This window comes from Rhinatrema bivittatum, chromosome 7 (assembly GCF_901001135.1).
Source record: "Rhinatrema bivittatum chromosome 7, aRhiBiv1.1, whole genome shotgun sequence".
NCBI classification, from domain to species: Eukaryota; Metazoa; Chordata; class Amphibia; order Gymnophiona; family Rhinatrematidae; genus Rhinatrema; species Rhinatrema bivittatum.
In genome coordinates, this window is record NC_042621.1 from 29,923,650 (window position 1) to 29,945,953 (window position 22,304).

The 22,304-nt window shown below is 43.8% G+C and overlaps 1 protein-coding gene across 3 annotated transcripts in view; it reads left to right on the top strand.

The window, feature by feature from the left end:
- Positions 1-345: 345 nt before the first annotated feature.
- The window catches only part of CKLF (chemokine like factor), a 132,875-nt gene continuing 110,916 nt past the window's right edge, over positions 346-22,304 (top strand). The window contains exon 1 of one of the 3 annotated variants that reach the window (XM_029608189.1): positions 346-545. In XM_029608189.1, the coding sequence (XP_029464049.1) occupies positions 486-545 (60 nt within the window). In that variant the 5' untranslated portion in view covers positions 346-485. The remainder of the gene's footprint in view (positions 546-22,304) is intronic. The other 2 variants (XM_029608190.1, XR_003857670.1) reach the window with 2 other exon arrangements.

Consider the following 22,304-nt stretch of genomic DNA (forward strand, 5'->3'; position numbering starts at 1 on the left):
GCAGCCACGTAAATTGTTCGGACTTAGGGGAGAGAGATTACTACGGTACGACTTGCCAAGCGGGCATCCCGTCCAAGCTTGCGCGAAAGCACATGCAAGTCTGAAACGAAGGATCCCATCCCCGGGCTCGCGTCAAAATCTTACAGCAGTCGTGACGTCCACGTGACGCGTGAATCTAGGAGGCAGGTTTAAAAGCGGTCTACCTATTGGCTGTGGAGCGGCCGTGAGGAAGCTGTTCCACCTTCTCGCTTTGATTGCTTCCAAGCTAGAGGCGGGGGGGGGCAAGCATTCCTCCAAATAGGTTGTAGGGGCGCGTAGGGGTAGGTCGGGGGGAGGGGTCTTTCTGTCTATTGGCAGCGGAGCGCGAGCGGTCCTTAGCTCGGCGCGTGTAGGGTGGCGGGAAACGCTGCTCCCTCTACGTTAGTAACGGTTGCGGCCGGCGGGCTGGCGCCGCCAGACTAGAGACGTTTAAATGCATTTGCAAAATGCCAATAAACCGACATTTTTTGAAGAGTGGACAGGGAATTGCCAAAATACTAAGACTGGTAGGTGGCCGCGGCAGGCATGATTGCTTTTGCCGTTTTTAGTACCTTGTAATATATCCCCTGAAAATTTATGGCGAAAAAAGAACCGAAGTGAAATTTATATTTCTGTTAACGCTGCTAGATGCAGGTTAGAGAAATGCTTAATAGCAGCAAGGCTTCTTCTGGCGGTATGAACTGAGCTGTCTGTCTTCCATACTTGGAGCTGCAGGCTAATCGTTGAACTGTACTAGAATCTAGTAATAAAGGAATAAAAATATTAGTTAAGGAAACTAGGGCATGTGCCTGTGGTATCTTTTTATTGGATAGAAGATTGGATTTATCCTAAGGTGGTGTCCGAAAGAATATCATTTTCCTAAACCTATATCCTAAATGTGTTAATAAGAACTATATATATATATATATATATATATATAATGATAAAATCATTTTTATCAGGACTGCAGAAACATTATAAAGAAGAAGAATAATTAGGCATGAGCAACAAAGACAACAATACAGAGAAAGGATCTAGTAACAATAACACTGGGCAACAAATTTTCACAAAAGTCATGTTATGGAAATGAAATTAGTCAATTCTTATACATTTCCATGTGCTAAACATGAATGTGATTGTGAAAATGCAAAATTGGCACTAGTTTTTTTGTAATATGCAATAATATAATTACATCTTGAATTGTATGCCAATATTAGGAGACCTACGGTTAATACCGTTTGAAAAATGAAGTCATAGACTACGTCTTAGATTTCTTTGCTTGTCTCTTGTACACCTGTTCGGGAGCATCTCTGCGGAGTGTCCAGCAGTAGTCAGCCAGCATGAATATTTCAAATGCTCACCCTTTCTGACTGGGCTTCATATAGTACACTGCTGACGTCAGCTTACTCAGCAGCAGCATGGCAGTAGAACTGCATTGCATCAGAAAATGATGTAATAAACTCTGGATGATGTGTGCATGATGGTATTATGCAATATGATGCAATATTACATCATTCTAGGCTTATTTACAGTCCTACTGGATAAATTTACATGACTAAACATAGAAAGTGAACTATATTAAATATCTTCAAAACAAGAGCCAATAAAAACTTTTCATGGTCATATTTGTGTTCAGCACATCAAGATACTACAGAGTTGGACCTTTTTAGGTCAGTAACACTTTCATTGTTGCCCAGTGAATCAGAGCTCTAGCCAGGCAATTGGGTGCATATGGCCAAATGAAAAACTGCCCTCGCCCATTATACAATACATTACACCACAAGTTGGGAGACTCTTATGCAATGGTATTAGGAAAACCTTAGCACCTTGCTGCCCCCTTCTCCCCCCCCCCCCCCCCCCCCCCACTTTTATTTATTTATTTATTTATGGTTTTTATATACCGATCTTCTTACATTATATGTAAATCAAATCGGTTTACAGAGAACAGTTGAATCCTTCCTACACACAATTTAAAATTGCATTTATAATGGTTTAATGGAACAAAGTCAGCATGGCTTTACCCAGGGCAAGTCTTGCCTCACAAATCTGCTTCACTTTTTTGAAGGAGTTAATAAACACGTGGATAAAGGTGAACTGGTAGATGTAGCTACTTGGATTTTCAGAAGGCGTTTGACAAAGTTCCTCATGAGAGGCTTCTAGGAAAAGTAAAAAGTCATGGGATAGGTGGCGATGTCCTTTCGTAGATTGAAAACTGGCTAAAAGACAGGAAACAGAGAGTAGGATTAAATTGACAATTTTCTCAGTGGAAAAGCAAGTTTGCTTACTGTAAACAGTGTTTTCCGTAGATAGGGAATTTAGCCATGCATAATGGGTGGCGGCGTCCACGACTTCACGGGGCGGAGCTTACTCTCTAAGCTCGAAGAGCTTTGAACTGCACCTGTGCACGAGTTCCCGCGCTCCTCGAGCTTGCCTCAGTTTGTGTCTAAGCTAATATTGACGTGAGTGTAGTAAAGATGACGGCTGTCCAGGGAGGTGGGAGGGAATGCATGGCTAAATTCCCTGCTATCTACGGAAAACACCGTTTACGGTAAGCAAACTTGCTTTTTTCCGTCGATAAGCAGGGCATTTAGCCATGCATAATGGGAGTCCCAAGCTGAAAGTTGCAAAAAGAGTAAAAGACATATGGTAACGAATAAACAATTTGTTTAATACGTACAATGCTTCAAAATTTTGCAACTTAAGGTGGACAGCCAGAATTTATTGAGAAACAGAGTGTAAAATGGCAGAACCCAATGGAGAATCAGCTGCCGACTGCTGGTCTAAACAATAGTGAGAGGTAAAAGTATGTATGGAAGACCAGGTTGCTGCTTTACAGATGTCCTGGATTGGAACTCCTTGAATATGTGCAAGGGAGGTTGCAGTTGCTCTGATTTGATGTGCCGTAATCGATCCCGTTAGAGGAATCGAGGATCTGGAATAACAGTATTGTATACAAGACGTCAACCAATTGGAAAGAGTTCGCTTTGAAACTGGTTGTCCTGGGTTGTTTGGGTTGAAAGAGACAAACAATTGTGAAGATTGTCGTATTGAGTGAGTAATGTCTTTGTAATAAGCCAGGGCTCTTTTACAATCGAGGGTATGAAGTACCCGTTGTTGATCTGTGTTGTGAGGTTCCGGATAAAAGACTGGTAAGGAGATGGTCTCATTCAGGTGGAAGGCTGAAACCACTTTTGGTAGGAAGGAAGGATGAGTCCGTAAGACTACCTTGTCTCGATGAAATTGAAGATATGGGAAATTAACAACGAGCGCCTGGAGTTCACTTACTCGTCTCGTAGAAGTTACTGCCACTAGGAAAAGAACTTTCCATGTGAGGAATTTGAGATGAGACGTCGACATTGGTTCAAATGGTGCCTTCATTAGTGCCTCTAGAACAATATTGATGTCCCAAGGTACTATTGGTTTTTTAATAGGCGGGTGAAGGTGAATTAACCCTTTCATAAATCTGGAAATCAAAGGATGAGAGGAGATAGAGCCATCTTGTTCCCAATGGTGATAAGCTGCGATGGCACTAAGGTGAACTCTTATGGATGTGACTGCTAGTCCTGAGAGGGTGAATGCATGCAAGTAATCAAGTAATGATGACGGTGAACAAGAGAAGGGGTCGACCTGCTGTAGGGCACACCATGCTGAGTATCTTCTCCATTTAAAGGCGTAACTGCGTCTTGTTGAAGGTTTTCGTGCTGCTATTAAAATGTCTGTAATTGCTGAAGAGAGATGTAAGGAGCTTAGTAAGCGCCATTCAATTTCCATGCCGTCAAATGAAGGGAGGCTTGCATTGGATGTATTAAGTTCCCTCCTTCCTGTGAAAGAAGGAGTGGGTCCCTTGGAAGTGGTATCGGTGGAACTACCGATAGACGAAGAAGATAGGTATACCATGGCTGTCTTGGCCATGCTGGTGCTATGAGGATTAAGTCCGCCTTGTCCGTTATACATTTCTGGATTGTGCGGGAGATTAGTGGAATTGGGGGGGAAAGCATACAGGAGGCCCTTGTTCCACTGGAGCAGAAAGGCATCCTGCGAAATCCTGTATGGGCTGGGAAGTAGAGAACAAAATTGTTGAACTTTCCGATTCTCTTCTGTTGCAAAGAGGTCTAGGTCTGGTGTTCCCCAAGTTGCAAAGATTTCGTCTGCATTTGTTTGATTGAGTGACCATTCGTGCGGGTGAAATACCCTGCTCAATTTGTCTGCTCTGGTATTGGCTAGTCCTGGCAAGTAGGACGCTTGTAGGAAGATGCTGTTGCGTTCTGCCCATTCCCGAATTTGTACTGCTTCCTTGCATAGAGTCAAGGATCCGGATCCCCCTTGTTTGTTTATATAAAACATCGCTACTTGGTTGTCTGTATGGATCATTAATGATTTCCCCCGTATCCAAGATTGGAATGCTAGGAGTGAATTCTTTATCGCTCGTAGTTCCAGCAAGTTTATTTGAAAGGTTTTCTCGGTCGTCGACCAGAAGCCCTGTGTCTCTAGATGGAGGAGATGTGCTCCCCATCTAGTGGTAGATGCATCCGTCGTTAGAACTAGTTGGTGAGGAGTGATTTGGAAAGGGTTTCCTTCGTTCAGGACTGAAGGTTGGAGCCACCATTTGACATCTGTTTTCATGGATTTCATGACTTGTACTTTGTGAGACAATGGTTGAGTGAGTTGGTTCCATTGGGACTTTAAACCCCATTGGAGACGCCTGATATGGAGTCTGGCATTGCGAACTACGTGTATTGCCGCTGCCATATGACCTAGTAACACCATAATTTGGCGAGCTGGAACGGATCGTTGATGCAGGAGAGACTGAGCTAGAGATCTCAGTGTTTCTATCCTGTCGAAAGGTAGAAAGGCTCTTGCCAGCGGAGTCTTTATGATGGCTCCTATGAATTGAATGTTCTGTGTTGGATGAAGCTGAGATTTCCCGTAATTGACTATCCAACCTAGGTGATGCAGACACCGGAGTGTACGTTCTGTGTGTTTGCAGCAAGTAGGCATCGTGGGATACAATTAACCAATCGTCTAAATAAGGAAATATATTTATGCCCTGTTTTCGTAAGTGTGCCAGAACAACAGCAAGACATTTCGTGAAGACTCTTGGAGCTGATGAGAGGCCGAAGGGGAGTACCCGGTACTGGTAATGCTGGTTTGCTACTTGAAAACAGAGGTATTGCCAACAGTGTTCGTGGATTGGAATGTGAGTGTACGCATCCTTTAGGTCTAGAGAACACATCCAATCGTTTGTTTGGAGAAAGGGTAGGACTGTTTTGAGGGAAACCATTTTGAACTTTTCCGTGTGTAGAAATTTGTTGAGAGCACGAAGATCTAAGATTGGACGAAGGCCCCCTGATTTCTTTGGAATGAGGAAGTATTGGGAATAAAATCCGTTGCCCTGTTGATTTAAAGGTAATAGCCTGATAGCTTTTTGTTGAAGGAGGAGTGAGATTTCCTTGAACAGTGACGGTAGTTGAATTGAAGGAACGGAGTGGTGAATAAGATGGGGTAACGTTGGCTTGTTGTTGAAATCGGTATCCGTGTTGTACAATACTCAGTACCCATTGGTCTGTGGTGATTTGTGACCATTGGTGGTGAAATAAGGATAACCTGCCTCCTATATATGCTGCTGTTGTGGCAGGGAACTTTAAAAAGACTGTTTGGTTGTTTGAGTAGTTTGAGATTTTTGTGGTCTTTGCGCCCTCTGGCGTGGCCTCTGACCTTGTGATTGGGGTTGAGATCGCTGCTGTTGGAAGGGCTGCGATCTATAGTGAGGTTGATACGGTTGGTAGTATCGATATGGTCTACGGTAGTAGTAACCTCTCTTATATTGCGGATAATAACGTCTGGAAGGAGGTTGTATGTCTGAAGGAGACGTCAGAGATTGAACAGCAATATTCTGGTCCTTTATTAAAGAAACAGTCTCCTGAAGTTTTTCTCCGAAGAGATTATCAGGTCTACATGGTAAGTTAGCTAGACGATCATGCACATCCTCGCGTATACTGCTTGCTCGAAGCCAAGCCAGACGTCTAGCCGAAATTGCTGTAGCAGAAGCCCGTGCTGAGGTATCAAATGCTTCATATGAAGTACGCAGTAAGTGGCGAAGGCCCTCTTGTATATCGTTGAAAGTTTGAGAGAAGGAAGAGTCCCCTTGTGAGTTGTGAATCAAGGGTTGGAGTTTTTGTGTGCATTGAAGCAGATATTGGACAATATAAAATTGGTGGTGATTGAAACGTGAATTAAGCATAGAATTTTGGTATAGTTTTTTTGCGAAGTCATCCAATAGTTTGTTATCTTTTCCAGGAGGTGTATTTGAAAAGAGCCTGTTTTTCTTAGCCTTCTTCACTGCTGATTCTACCACTATTGAGTTATGTGGGAGTTGCACATTTGAATAGTGTGAGGTCTTTTGTATTCGATATTTCAAGTCCAACTTCTTGGATACTGGAGTGAGAAGTAGTGGAGTCTCCCAAGACCTTGTCATTAAACCTTCTAAAACCTGATGTGGAGGCAAAGCTGTGGGTTCCGAAGGTACGTCTAGAATTTGTAATAGACCCATGACTTCTGATCGTGGGTCTGGGAGTTTTTTAATTTCAATATTCAATGCCAATCCTAATTTTTCTAGAAATTTTGCATAAGTTAAATCCTCAGGAGGAGATGTTGGCTGAGGCGGGTCTGAAGGAATTCCTGTTGAGCTGGCTGGAGATGATGGTGGAGACATTAGTGGCGAATCTCCATGTGTGGAAAAAGCAGGCGAAGCAGAGTGCGTTGGAGATTGTGTTGGAGGAGAAACATGTTGGGATGTAGGATCATCCGGATTTTCTGGTACGATCTGGGAGTCCTGTGGTAAGCCCTTGAAAAAGGTGTGAAGTAACGAAGTTATTTTTAACATTGTGTCTTCAGCCGTAAGGTGAGACTGGTGTTGAGATGGCCCCGCGGATTTTTTGAGACGCTTGACTGGTGGTCTAGCTGGTGGAGATGTTGGCCTCTTCTTAGGATGAGGAGGATTGGTGACCATCTCTGGAGATGTATCCCAACCCGAAGGAGGGTCATCAATTATTATGTCTGATAATACAGATGAAGGAGAATGGTGGACTCCATGTCTGGTGGTGGAGTGATGTGCGGAAGATGGCCGCTGTGGTAAGATATGTTTAGTTTTGGAGATCGATTTCTTTGGAAGTTGTTGAGGGTTTGACTTTTGAAGTTTGTTTTAAATGAGTCGAATTAGTCGTAGATTTTGAAGATGCGTCGTGTCGCGTCGTGGATAGCGTCGAAGCGTCGTAGGTCTCTTCTCTGCGTCATGCTTTGAAGCTTTACGGTGCGACGCAGATGGTGTCGACGCATGCGTCAATGCGGCGTCCGCAATCGAATCGACGCGCTTGGAAGTCGACGCTGGGTGCGACACACGGCCTTGTGCACTCGAATGTGAGCTTCGTGGAGTTCCAGATTGGGTTTTTTCCTTACCCTGATTGGAATTTGTTGATCTCCCTTCCATTGGGGAGGAGGCTTCTGATTGTCTAAGCCTCTCCATTTTCTCTTTTCTTTGTCTCCTAGCTCGCGGGGACATTTTTCCACAGTCCCTGCAAGCTGTCTGATCGTGGTCGGGACTGAGGCATAAGTAGCAATAGTTATGGTCATCGGTGATCGACATAATTTTTCCACAGGAGCAATATTTGAATCCTGGGCTTTTCGGCATTTCTTCTTTTCTCTCCGTTTGAAGTTGCGTGAATGGTTTTGTTTTTGGTTTTTTTTTTTTGGTTTTTTTATGAGGCGATTGAGAGTAAACTGCCACACATCCGTGTAGTAGTGCGGAAAAACAAAACTGAGGCAAGCTCGAGGAGCGCGGGAACTCGTGCACAGGCGCAGTTCAAAGCTCTTCGAGCTTAGAGAGTAAGCTCCGCCCCGTGACGTCGTGGACGACGCCACCCATTATGCATGGCTAAATACCCTGCTTATCGACGGAAAAGAGAATGGACAGTGGAGTGCCTCAGGGATCTGTATTGGGACCCTTACTTTTCAATATATTTATAAATGATCTGGAAAGAAATACGACGAGTGAGATTATCAAATTTGCAGATGACACAAAATTGTTCAGAGTAGTTAAATCACAAGCAGATTGTGATAAATTGCAGGAAGACGTTGTGAGACTGGAAAATTGGGCATCCAAATGGCAGATGAAATTTAATGTGGATAAGTGCAAGGTGATGCATATAGAGGTCTAGAACGGGTAGATGTGAATCGGTTATTTACTCTTTCGGATAGTAGAAAGACTAGGGGGCACTCCATGAAGTTAGCATGGGGCACATGTAAAACTAATCGGAGAAAGTTTTTTTTACTCAACGCACAATTAAACTCTGGAATTTGTTGCCAGAGGATGTGGTTAGTGCAGTTAGTATAGCTGTGTTTAAAAAAGGATTGGATAAGTTCTTGGAGGAGAAGTCCATTACCTGCTATTAAGTTCACTTAGAGAATAGCCACTGCCATTAGCAATGGTAACATGGAATAGACTTAGTTTTTGGGTACTTGCCAGGTTCTTATGGCCTGGATTGGCCACTTTTGGAAACAGAATGCTGGGCTTGATGGACCCTTGGTCTTACCCAGTATGGCATTTTCTTATGTTCTTAAGGATATTCAATGTACAGTCTTCTGAGGTAAAATATCACTTACAATGTATATATTAAATTTAGATGTACTGCTATGGTGCCAACCAGAATATCCTGAAAAAAAGCAAAACAGACATTTAAAACTCATATGGTATTAGGGCTTCTGTAAGGTGGCATGGGCTTGGCCCCCAGAAAGCCACAAGAAAACAGATTTACAACACAATACACTTTCTATTTCAAAACAGCACTAACTGTCAGTACTGAAACAGCAATAACTCTACCTATGAAAAAGCAGTACTGCAAATATTCAAATAGGCCCTAAAATGCCAATATACAGAACAAAAACAAGCTGATATAGATCCCTATACAGAAACTACACACTAGTGCAGCGGTTCTCAACCTGTGGGTCGCGACCCCGACAGGGGTCGAACGACCAAAACGCAGGGGTCGCCTAAAGTAGGTCCCCAACCACCGGTCCGCGGACCAGTACCCGGGCCATTGGGGTTTTTTGCCGGGCGCTGCTGCGGGGAGGCGGGGCGAAGCTGGTGACCTGCCTCCTTCAACCCCAAAAGGGAAGACAAATGTTGCCGGAGCTGCACGGGGAGGAAGGAGGAGGCGCGTCAGCCGCGTGGGTAGAAGAGGCGCTTCAGCCGCGTGCAGAAGAGGAGCAGCGGTGCCGGGAAGACTAGGGCCACTGCAGAGCCCATCCTGTGGCAACCCGTAAAGAAGAGGCCCAGAGGTGAGAGAGAGGTGTGTGCGAGTATGAGATGAGTTGAGAGACTGTGTGTGTTTGCAGAGACAGCATGTGAGAGCCTCTGTGTGTGTGAAAGAGACAGCATGTAAGAGTGAGAGCCTGTGCTTGAGCAAGGCAGCATGTGGGGGTGTGAGAGAGCCTGTGTGTGAGACTCAGACAGCCTGTGCCAGTGAGAACCTGTGTATGTGTGTGTGAGAGAGAAAAGCATGTGAGAATGAGAACCTGACTGTGTGTTTGAGGGAAGAAGACAGGTGGAGAGAAAAGAAATAGAAAAAAAGGCAATATAAAAGGAAATGGAAAAAATTAGAAAGGGAAGCAGATGTAAAAAAAAAATAAATTACTTTTTACTGATTGGCACATGTAATCTTTGGGAATGTGCAAGAGTAGCACTTTCTCTATGGCGGATCTCACAATGTACGAGATCAACATGGAGGAAGTGGAAACCCACGGGGCCTGCACAGAGGAGGCAGCAGAATGGGCTTCAGTGCCAATAGCAGCAATCAGTGCCTCCCCAATAGCCACGTGGCAGCAGTGGCAGTAATTAAATTAATTGTTTGACTCAGCTGGAGGTGACAAAGTATGAAGTGGGATGTGAAATCAGCTTGATCTGGTGGAGAATTAGGATTGCTATTACACATGAACTGTATTTGGCAAACATAAAGGGAGCCAGGATAATCAATTGATGCCTGCAGCTGAGGACTGATTCATTATGACTCATGTAGAAATTAGTGCATTTTCCAGATTAGTCTGCATAACACAATTCTCAACATTCAGCATTATTTCTACTGCATAGAGTTTTATCTGAGAGGCTCTGAGGTTGTGAGGGAGCCAGTAAGAGTGAGAGCATGAGTGTGTATGAGAAAATCCAGGGGAGTAAGAGTGTGTGTGTGTGAGTGGGGGGGGGGGGGGGGGGGGGGGAGAGAGTGTCTTACACCCTGAGAGTGTATCAGTGTCTGTGAGAGTGAGAGGTTATGGTGGGTATAAGAGCATGAATGTGTAAGTATGTGACAGTGTATGTGTGAGAGAGAATGGACATGTGAGTGTATGTGTGAGAGAGAGAGAGAGAGGATAACCTCCTAATCCTCGACAATATCAGGGTGACTGGAAATCAAGAGCTCCCATGTATGGACAGCAGGGGCTTTTTAAAATCCTTATTAGTTTTAATTATTGTGTGTTATTTGATATATGTGCTGTTTTGAAATATTATTGGTGTTTGGGAAATTATAAAAATGTATATGATTTTAATTAATAGAAATTCTATTTATCAGTAATTTTAAAATATTCTTTTATTAGTATGGTTTTACTATTATAACTGATGCTTTATGTTTCTTAATTTTATTGTTTTATGAGGAATGGTGGTTCTGTTTATAAATGTCATAATAAATAAGTATGCACTAAAATCCAACCCCATCCATAACCCCGCCCCCATATGACCAAAGCCCCACCCTCACCCCGCCCTCACGGGGAGAGGGCGGGGCAAGGGGTCACCGCAACATGAGGAACTGTATTTCGGGGTCACGGCATTAGAAAGGTTGAGAACCACTGCACTAGTGGAATATCTCATCTCAGTCACTCATGCAGAATACATAGAGATCCTCAAATTAAGAAAAAAAAAAGAGAACATAAAATAGAAACAAGTAGACAAACTGAACTGGAAAATGCACCAAACCAAATTCTGTATTTTTATAAGTGAAAAATACAGTGAAAAAATAGAACATTACTAGTCCTCACAAAACAATAAAATCAAGAAATATAAATATCAATAACAGTAAAATCAAAGAAAATTCAAAACAGCTAATGAATAGAATAACATCCATTAATTAAAATCTCATATAAACATTTTCCAAACACCAATAATATACTTCAAATAATACCCAATAATTAAAACTAATTTTTAAAAAATCCCTCACTTTCTATACTTGGGAATTTTTGATTTCTAGATATCCTGAAATTCTCATGTCTTAGCAGGCGCGGGGGCGTTTGAACACAAACATTCTCCTCTCTCACATACACACACGTGCTCACAAGCTCTCTCATACACTCACAAACGCTCAAACACATGCTTTCATACATACTTGCTGTCACACACACACATATATGCGCATGCTCTTATCACTCGCTCTCACACACACACACACACACACACACAAAATCATGCTTTCTCTCACTTTTCTCCCTATTGAAGCAGAAATAGTAGTCTCCTTCAGCTTCCACAACTAATGGGATGACGTTTTCTTTGTGCCACGGGGGCTGACCCAATTTTGGCCTAGTGGTCCCTCCTGCAGAGCATGCTGCATCACTCTTCCTCTTCCTAAGGCCCTGCTGGTGATTCTGGCAGGGCTGTGCCATTTACTAAGACCCTGCCCACCACGCTGCTGATTCTGACAGAGCCGCTGCATTCCTCCTGTTCAGACTCTGCCCGCTATGCTGCAGTTTGGCAACGCCACGCTGCTTCCTTACGGCAGAGGAAGGCAGTATCACCAGTGGTACTATGGCACCCTTGGGTTAGCGATATGTATGGACGAGGCAGTATTGGCCATAGGTATGCTATGGCTCTAACAATAATAAATGCTGTGGTCACCACAAGATTTGAGAGTGGAGGAGTAGCCTTGTGGTTAGAGTGGCAGGTTGGGAATCGGACGTCAAGGTTCAAAGCCCCATATTACTCTTTGTGACCTTGAGCAAATCACATTGCTCTATTTGCCTCAGGTACAAATTTAGGTTATAAGCCATCTGTGATTGTATTGTATTCAGTTTTTGCATGTATAAAATGCATTTATTAATTTAAGAACATAAGTGCTTTTCTGGGTCAGCCCAATGGTCCATTGATTCCAGCATCCTGCCTCCCAACAGTGACCAGTCTGGATCACTTGGAAGTGCTCAGTAGATCCTGAATGTGATCTGCTTTGAAGTGCCTGAAAAACAGAATATAAATCAAATAAATATAGTAATATAATAATGATGGCAGATAACGACCAGATGGTCCAGCCAATCTACTCAGCAAGTTACTTTTGGTAGTATTGCATGTTTCAAAGCGGATATATGTTTATAAATTTACTTTGACAATTATCCCACCAAATTTATTTGCACACAATTATACCTGCTATTATGTGTGTGGGAAATTTTAAGAACATAAGAAATTGCCATATTGGGTCAGACCAAGGGTCCATCAAGCCCAGCATCCTGTTTCCCACAGTGGCCAATCCAGGCTACAAGTACCTGGCAAGTACCCAAAAACTAAGTATTTATTTTATATCTATGCTTTTTGAAAATAGAAAAGAATATGTGAAATTGCAAACTCTGCCTCTGGGAATGCCTCCTCTCAGTCTGGGTAAACTTACGCATGAACAGGACATACACATTTAAGTTTACTCATGGGCCGTTTTCAAAAGGCTATTTTTGCAAGTAAAACGTTGTTTTACCTACAGAGATGCTTTTGCAAATTGCCTTGAGAATGGATTGATTTTGAATACATTCCCCCCATAAAGTGTATGTAAATGAAACTGCATACCAAGAATGTGTTTGACATCTGTATTTTTATAAGTGAAAAATACATTTTAATGTGACCTATTTCAATTTTGCTTTACAGTCTAGCAAAATCAAAAAGACTTGAAAGTGACAAATATGCGTTTTATTAATTTAAGAACATAAGAAGTGCATTGCTGGGTGAGACTAATGGTCCATTGAGTACACAGCATCCTACCTCTGACAGTAGCCAGTCTGGATCACTTGAAAGTACTCAGTACAACCTAATGGGGAGATCCATTCTATATTGATCATTCCCAGAAGTGGTGATCCTGACCACTCCCTGGCTAGTAGCCCTGTTCTCATGAAACTTATCCAAAACTTTTTTTTAAATCCAGCTATATTACTAGTCTTGACCTCATCTTCTAGCAACAAATGTTGCTTCTTAACCAGCATTATTTTCACATTAATTGGCAGTATCATGTAGCATCCAGTTAGATCTAGTACATACATGTGCACATGAGCATAACATGGATTGGGTGATAAAGGATACAGTGAACATTCAGTGTGTGCATAACTGAGCCATGCAATAGTGTTCTAAGTGGCCATATGCTTTTCAAGTAACCTGGTGCTGAATTTAGTGAGTAGGCATCAACAATATGCAGCATGGTTTGTGTTTTTGCCACACCAACTTGGTTTGTTGTGAAGATCACAATGATAGAAGTTGGCTGCACACAGACCCTGTCCTAAGAACATAAATACCATACTGGGTCAGTCTAAAGGTCCATCAAGCCCAGCATCCTGAGGGCCAATCCAAGTCACAAGTAGCTAGCAGGATTCAAAAAAAATAGGTCAGATCCTTCATACTCATAACTAGGGATAAGCAGTGGTTTTTCCAAGTCTATATGTGTAAACTCTTTTAAACCCAGCTACGCTAACTTTTCACCTCATCCTCTAGCAGCAAATTCCACAATTTGTGTGTTGAGTTCCTTTCTGGAGCCTAATCAGTAAAACTTTGATGGCGTGTCATTTTGAAATTGGGTGGGAAGACTGTGGGATCTGTGACCAGGAATTTGTTTGGTAATATTGTGCTCTATCTCAAGATGGTTTTCACCATACAGTCCTCATGGTATTTTAGATCACATTAAGTGTCATGATGGTAGACAGACAACAGCTAAATTTAAAAGATCATTATACAGTGGCTGTCTTGGATCAGCATTCACGTCACACCAGCAATCAGTACCTGGTCTAAATCAGGGAAACAAACAATCCTCCTGCTGCACCTATTTCTGTTTTCTGCAAACTTCAGGAATCCTGGTGCCATTGTCACCCATCAAGCAGATGACATGCAATTCTGTGGCTTTCATTGAACATCTGTGCATTACATTGACAAGTGTAACAAAAAGAATTGGTATTCTATGTGGTAAGAAATATATGCAAATTGAAGTAGAACCACACAATACCCGAGTGCCAAAAACACATTTTTTTTTAAAATATATTAAGTGAAAACCCTCATAGATGAGCAGGGCATGAAGCTAAAAAAAAAGCTTTTTATGAACTGTTCACTTATATAGATGCAATTTTTTATTTATTGCCAAGTGTAACAGAAATGCCCGCTCAATGTATATAATCACAGGGAAAAACACTTTCTAGTACAATTGAAGCCACTTGATTTCTGTTATGAAAGTTACTTCATTTTGATAACCCCATGCAACAAATTGACATGACACTTATCTTTGAGAAACCGCAAGAGCCTCAAAAAAATCAGCTCTGCTTCCGCCCGACACAGCACCGTGTTTCGTGGCCTTCGTCAGGGGCTATTCTTTTTAAAGCTGAAAGAACATAAACCGTGTTAGTAAGTCATATTAAACCTTACTTCTATTCAAAAAAAGGAAATACATATGTGTCTGTAAATATGAGGTTTCTTTCTCTAGCTGATAGAATCTGGCTACAGCGTCTCAGCGAGGGATTCGCCATATTGAAACTACCGGTTTTATAGTGCACTGCCGGCTTGTGTATTAGCCAATCAGGGAAGTGAAAAAAACCGGAAAGGGTATTTTAAATTAATGACTTCCACTCGATACTGTCATTCATGCCTTGTGGAGATTCCGTGGCTAGTTCAAAAATCCATTTCTGTTCTTTATAGTTCAGAAGACTAGGGGGATCTCCCCCACAAGTATTTAAAGGGGCCATGTCCAGTATAGTCCAGCACAATTATATAAAATCATGATTAGCTGACAGGCAATGTTTAATGATAGGTGCTTCCAAGTTTTTTGTGTGCAAGCGGCTCCGATGTTCTCTTAGACGTGCTCTTATTGATCTGAAGGTATGTCCCACATATAGAAGTGGGCAATTACATTGAGTGACATAAACTACATTCTCGGAGTTGCAATTCGAATCAAACTTCTTTTCATAAATCCTTCCAGTGATAGGATGTTGCCAACGTGTCCCTGGTAGAGTACTGGAGCACGTGTCACATTGTCCGCATGCTTTATGATTGAAATTTCCTGTGTGGCTGGTAATGGGGGTAGTTGCTGCCCTGACAATTTGATGTTTTATATTTGGTCCTCTTTGAAAAGAAATTAAAGGAGGTTCAGAAAAAATAGAATGAAGTTGCATTATGTGCCAATGTTGGCAAATGATGCGAATTATCTCCATTGATCGGTCTGTTTGTTGTAAGACATAAACATCTTGTGAAGTTGCCTTCTTGGTTTGATACTCTAATAGTGATTCTCTAGGAGAATAAAGTGCCCGTTTTATATGCATTACGTACAACCAATAGGGGATAACCTTGATCAAAGAATCTTTTCGCCAATATTTGTGCTTGTTGTTTGTGTTACGAGCGCGTCCTCCACGCTGCTGACGAACCGAGGGCTTGGAGGCCTTTCGGATTCTGTTGCGAGCGCGAGGAGCGCAGTCGCCTCTAGAGCAGGTGTAGTGAGCCCTTGGGCCACAGCGAGCCCCAAGCCACACCGTGGGAGGTGAGCCGGTGCAAGCATGGAGAGCTAGGCGAGGCATAGCTGAAGCAAGGACTAGAGAGCAAGATCTGATCCTCAACCGGACCTGCACGCCCAAGACAACCAACAACTCAATGTTGATTGATGAACGGTCCTCTGACTGTTCCAAGCCCTTTCGGACCTGCCGCTGGGTAACTGCATTGGACGGCAGGCCGGACCGAGGACGAGGGCAGACAGAGTCCTTGGAATACAGAAGACATCGCAGACGAGGTCTGAAGTGAAGACATCACAGACGAGGGCTGGGAAGGAGGACATTGGCACTGTGTCTCAGGGCGCCCTACTCAGCCCACCTACACGGGCAAACCCAATGAGCTGGTCACGGACCACCCTGTCCCACTGCGCGCCCTACACATCCCGAGGAGGCTGGTCACAGACCATGCTGAGAACGGGACAAGCGCAGGGAAGAAGTGGGTTACTGCATTCCTGGCAGTCTGAAGCGGGTTACTGCACTCCTGGCAGTCTGAAGCGGGTTATTGCACTTCTGGCAGTCTGAAGCAAGTAGAAACATCAGGAACAAGCATCTAGGAACATCTGGAACCAACATCAAAGAAACAGGCAGAGACTCAGGACAGGGAGCCATCAAGACACGAGAAGACCACGGAGGACCTGGATCGATAAAGAAGCACAGACGACTGTGAGACTCAATCCGAAGGCAAACAGGAACTGAAGTGAAGGTCCTTTTATACTGCTGTATGCAGGCAACTCCCTGGGAGGAGTTCACATGGACTGCCCCTCACTGGCCCTATAACTGAGGAGGAGTGCTGCGGGCCGGTCCCTAGGGAGAGGGCGTGGGCCGAACCAGGAAGGCCAAGCAAGCCTCAGGCAGGCCCTGGAGCAAATCCTGGATAGTACGCAGGCGAGGACCTGGCTTTGGAACAGCCTCCAGAGGAAAAGGTGAGATGCCTCCTGTGGCACAGCCACAGGAGGGATCGTAACAGTTTGAGTCTCCTAAAGATATGCGTCGAATGCAAAAATATTGACTAGCTGGAAGTCCATTCTTAAAGGCGAAAAGATTAATTTAAGAATGGCGAAAATATTCTTTGATTGAGGTTATCCCCTATCAGTTGTATGTAATGCATATAAACGGGCACTTTATTCTCCTAGAGAATCACTATTAGAGTATCAAACCAAGAAGGCAACTTCACAAGATGTTTATGTCTTACAACAGATAATCAAATCAAAAAAATGGGAAGCTATTATTTCATCAAACACATTTGCTCTGTAGTACGATTTAAAAATTTTTTTTATTGTGTTTTATTATTTATTATTTTTATGTTTATATTTTATTTTTTAATTTTTGATTTTGTTTCGTATTTAACTATGACTTAAAAGTTAAATAGAGACGTCTCAATATGCATTGCTTGACATAAAGACATCTAAAGATGGAGAAAGAACTGCATCAGCAAGCCAGACGGCGTCTCTCAGAAAATCACAAAGAGCGCCCGGACTTCTCAATCATCTGCAGTCACTTTTATATGTTAATAACCGGCCTTGCTAGCTTCAAAAGATGCAGCAACTTCATTTACAAGAGGCGGCGTAACAAACTTGAAACACGGCTCTACTGCGGCCGAAGTTTCGCTGACGGGCAGCTTCTTCAGGAGCCTAAGATCATATTTTCATACAATTCCGTCTTGTCAGAAGCACAATGCAGATGGTCCCGAAAATGAAAAGTGACTGAAGATGCATATGTAGAGGCTTGAATAGCACTAATATCTGCATTGTGCTTCTGACAAGACGGAATTGTATGAAAATATGATCTTAGGCTCCTGAAGAAGCTGCCCGTCAGCGAAACTTCGGCCGCAGTAGAGCCGTGTTTCAAGTTTGTTACTCTGCCTCTTGTAAATGAAGTTGCTGCATCTTTTGAAGCTAGCAAGGCCGGTTATTAACATATAAAAGTGACTGCAGATGATTGAGAAGTCCGGGCGCTCTTTGTGATTTTCTGAGAGACGCCGTCTGGCTTGCTGATGCAGTTCCTTCTCCATCTTTAGATGTCTTTATGTCAAGCAATGCATATTGAGACGTCTCTATTTAACTTTTAAGTCATAGTTAAATACGAAACAAAATCAAAAATTAAAAATTAAAAAATAAAATATAAACATAAAAATAATAAATAATAAAACACAAAAAATTTGTTTAAATCGGACTACAGAGCAAATGTGTTTGATGAAATAATAGCTTCCCATTTTTTTGATTTGATTATCAGTTGTTTTGGGTTTGCTCAGCTCTTTTGGTGTTGTATGTCTTACAACAAACAGACTGATCATTGGAGATAATTCGCATCATTTGCCATCATTGGCACATAATGCAGCTTCATTCTATTTTTTCTGAACCTCCTTTAATTTCTTTTCAAAGAGGACCAAATAATTTGTTTTTTTATGTCAGGGCAGCAACTACCCCCATTACCAGCCATACAGGAAATTTCAATCATAAAGCATGCGGACAATGTGACATGTGCTCCAGTACTCTACCAGGGACACGTTGGCAACATCCTATCACTGGAAGGATTTATGAAAAGTTTGATTCGAATTGCGACTCCGAGAATGTAGTTTGCCACTCAATGTAATTGCCCACTTCTGTATGTGGGACGTACCTTCAGACCAATAAGAACACGTCTAAGAGAACATCGGAGCCACTTGCACACAAAAAACTTAGAAGCACCTATCGTTACTCATTGCCTGTCAGCTAGTCATGATTTTATACAATTGTGCTGGACTATATTGGACATGGTCCCTTTAAATAAAATAGATAAATACTCGTGGGGGAGATCCCCGTAGTCTTCTGAACTATAAAGAACAGAAATGGATTTTTGAACTAGCCACGGAATCTCCACAAGGCATGAATGACAGTATCGAATGGATGTCATTGATTTAAAATACTCTTTTCCCGTCGATAGCAGGAATGAATTAGCCATGCTGTCCTGGGATCTGTCAATCAGGTCCGGGAGGCGGAGCTTGACAAAGCAGAGGTTAGCTTTTTTGTCCCTCTGCGGCTGCGCGTGGGTTCCCTTGCAGGAAGTGCAGATTCTCCTCAGTCTGTTCATTCCGCGCGCGGGATCACACGCGGAGCTATTCTTCTCCTCATGTCGAAATCGGGCTTCAAACGCTGCTGCTGTGGAAAGGTGATGTCTGTCACGGACAACCATGACCGATGTTACCGCTGCCTCGGCAGCAGCCATGACGTTCCCAATTGTGAATTTTGTGCAAAAATGTCTCCAAGGGCCAAAAGACAAAGGGCCTATTGGCTCCAAGAGCTCTTGAGCACCTCGGAACCCTCAGATGTCCATTCTTCACCGGGACCGGTGAAGAAACTGAAATATTCGACCCCACGATCAGCAGTGTCGGATCCGGCTCATCAGGTACAAGGGAAACAGGGCACTGTAATTCCCGAACTTCGATCCCCTTCTAGTCGAGACCCATTGCCAAATAAAGACAAAATGGCGCCGGAGGTCTTAGGACGTGACACGGCGCAGACGAAAATATCTAGATCACATAGACCAGGGAAACCACGGCGCCATGAGCCGCCGACATCTTCTAAGGCGCAAAAGTCTTCCCGCCGTATGGGGGAAAAAGACCATACGGCGCCGAGGGGATCGGAGCCGAAAAGCTCACCTACGGCGCACAGAGATACTCGACAACCATCGGCGCGGGATAGGATCCGAAAGCCATCGGCGCCGAGTACGGCGCGGGATCCACCGACGCAGAGTAAGGCGTGGGAGCCAACGGCGCCGAGTACAGCGCGGCAGCCATCGGCGCCGAGTAAAGTGCCGCAACCATCGGCGCCTCCTGCGGCACCGGGACCGGCTTTGGCGCGGGAGCCATCGTCAAAGAAACAGTCAAAACCTTCGGCGCCGAAGAGGACGCCAAAACACCAAAGTTCCAAAGAAAACCAAAAACCAACAGAAATACCGACCGAACTGGAAGCAATTGAACGGTCCACGGTGCGTTCAAACACAAGGTCATCTGAGACGTCTAACAGACATACCTCAAAATCAAAATTAACACGCCCGGAAGGGGCTTTCATCTGTGAACACACGGGAAGAAGACCAGAGTTATACACTTTGTCAAGCAAAGGACAACTCAGTGAACAATCTCGCAAACGAAAGCGAAGTTCCTCGTCAAGAGACTCCAGAGATAGACAATCATCTTGTTCTCATCAGGAGTTGCGGGAGTCACATCAGTCAAGAACAAAACACCAGGTACATGGGCAAAAATCTCATCATAGACACCATGACGGGACAAAACGTAGCCCAGACACCTCCGGATCGTCCTGGAGATCCCAATCACGGGATACACAATCTCCAATTTACGTGACATCTTCTCAGGCATCTTCCCCGTCAAAAACTTCGAACATAGGAAAACATTTGGCCAAACCAGCTAAGAGACGACAAAAGCCAGATATGCCACAAGCTTCTAAAGATGCCTTTTGGCAATTATCGCAAACTTTGGCTGGTTTTTATAGCACGCTGGAATCATCCTTTGCGTTAGGGAAAGCGCCCTCCGATACTGAAACAGAGCCAACGTCTCCTCCTCCGAAAACCGGAACAGGAGACGCACCAGCCTCGCCTGAGGGGATAACTCCACAACCCTCCCCGACACGCTCCACCTTGCCGGAACCATATGACTCCATTTCTGATTCACCCAACTCGTCAACAGGATTTCCCTCCGACGTACCAGAAGGACAACAAGAACCTTATTCGCCACCGGAGGACTTGTCTTACCCTCGCTTTTTAGAGAAAATGGGTAATATACTCCAATTACAATTCCAAAAGGAACCTGACCCCAGGGCGGAAACCCTTGGGTTATTAAAAATATTTGATGTTCCGGGGGGACCCACCATGCTTCCTCCCCATGATCTCCTACATCGGCTTTTACTTAAGTCATGGGAGACTCCACAGTCGATACAACCAGTGTCACAGAAATCTGACATCAAGTTCCGCATCAAAAAGGAAACCCCTTATGCGCTTCCACAATTGCAGCACGAGTCAGTAATAGTGGAATCCGCAATGCAAAGATTCAAAAAATCAAAACTTCATGCCACCTACCCCCCCCAATAAGGATCATAAATACCTAGATGAGATGGGTAGAAAAATTTATCAGAACGCCATGCTGACTACACGTATTATGCACCACCAATTTTATATGGTGCAATACATGTACGAGTGTATACAGGCTACAAAGGGCTTACTAGCCACAACGCGAGAACAAATGCCTCAGACACTACATGATATGGAGGAATGCTCTAGGCACCTCCTCCGCTCAGTATACGAGGGCATGGAAACTTCATCAAGAGCTTCAGCGACTGCAATAGCAGCGCGTAGGACGGCGTGGCTTCGCTCAAGCTCTATAAGAGAAGACGTCCATGAGAGCCAATCTTCCTTGCACCGGAGAGCACCTATTCGGTACTAAACTACAGGAAACGGTGGGAAAACTGAAGGAAGAGGCTTTGGCAGTGCAGTCGTTGCAGTTCCATCCGACGTACCAAGCCTCAAGGCGCTTCTACCAGTATCCTCGCAGATCCTCATATGGACGAAGATCATATAGGTCATACCAGGGATATCGCCCTCAGACCTATCCTAATTATCAAAGACAACAGACAAACATCAACAGCCTCAACTGCCACGTAGAGGCAAACCACGGGCACAACGCCAACAGAGCCAACAACAGCCTGCGGCCGCCAAGCCGGCACAATCTTTTTGAACCTAATGCCACTACCACAACCATCACCACCGCCAGGGAGGATCTAGTCTTGTCTCCACATGTGGGACCACATAACATCGGATCAATGGGTTCTGGACATTGTAAGCCAGGGGTATCATTTACACTTCCAAACAAAACCAACCCTACCCCAATTCGCATCTACAGGAAATACGAGGACTCACCCACAGCTCCAACAGGAGATAACCAATCTTTGCCAATCAAGCGCCATTGCGCTCCTCTCCAGAATCCACCACAATCAGGGATTCTATTCACCCTATTTCCTGATTCCCAAGAGGTCGGGGGGCCTGCGACCCATCTTGGATCTCAGAGAGCTCAACAAATTTCTCGTAAAGGAGAAATTCAAGATGGTATCGTTGAAGTCAATCCTTCCACTATTACAACCCAACGATTGGATGTGTTCCATCGACCTGAAAGATGCTTATACTCATATTCCAATTCACCCTTCTTCTTGGCGATACCTATGTTTTTGTTACAAACACAGACATTACCAATACAAGGTACCCCCCTTTGGGTTGTCAGCGGCACCCAGAGTGTTCACCAAATGCATGGTAGTGGTGGTGGCACATCTCCGGAAACAAGGGATGACAATATTCCCATATTTGGACGATTGGTTAGTAGTGGCTCCGAGCAAGGAACTACTACAATCCCATCTGCAACAGATCCTTCAATGCCTGCAGCAATTAGGACTGGTAGTCAACTTTCAGAAATCTCAACTCCAACCGACACAGCAACTCCAATT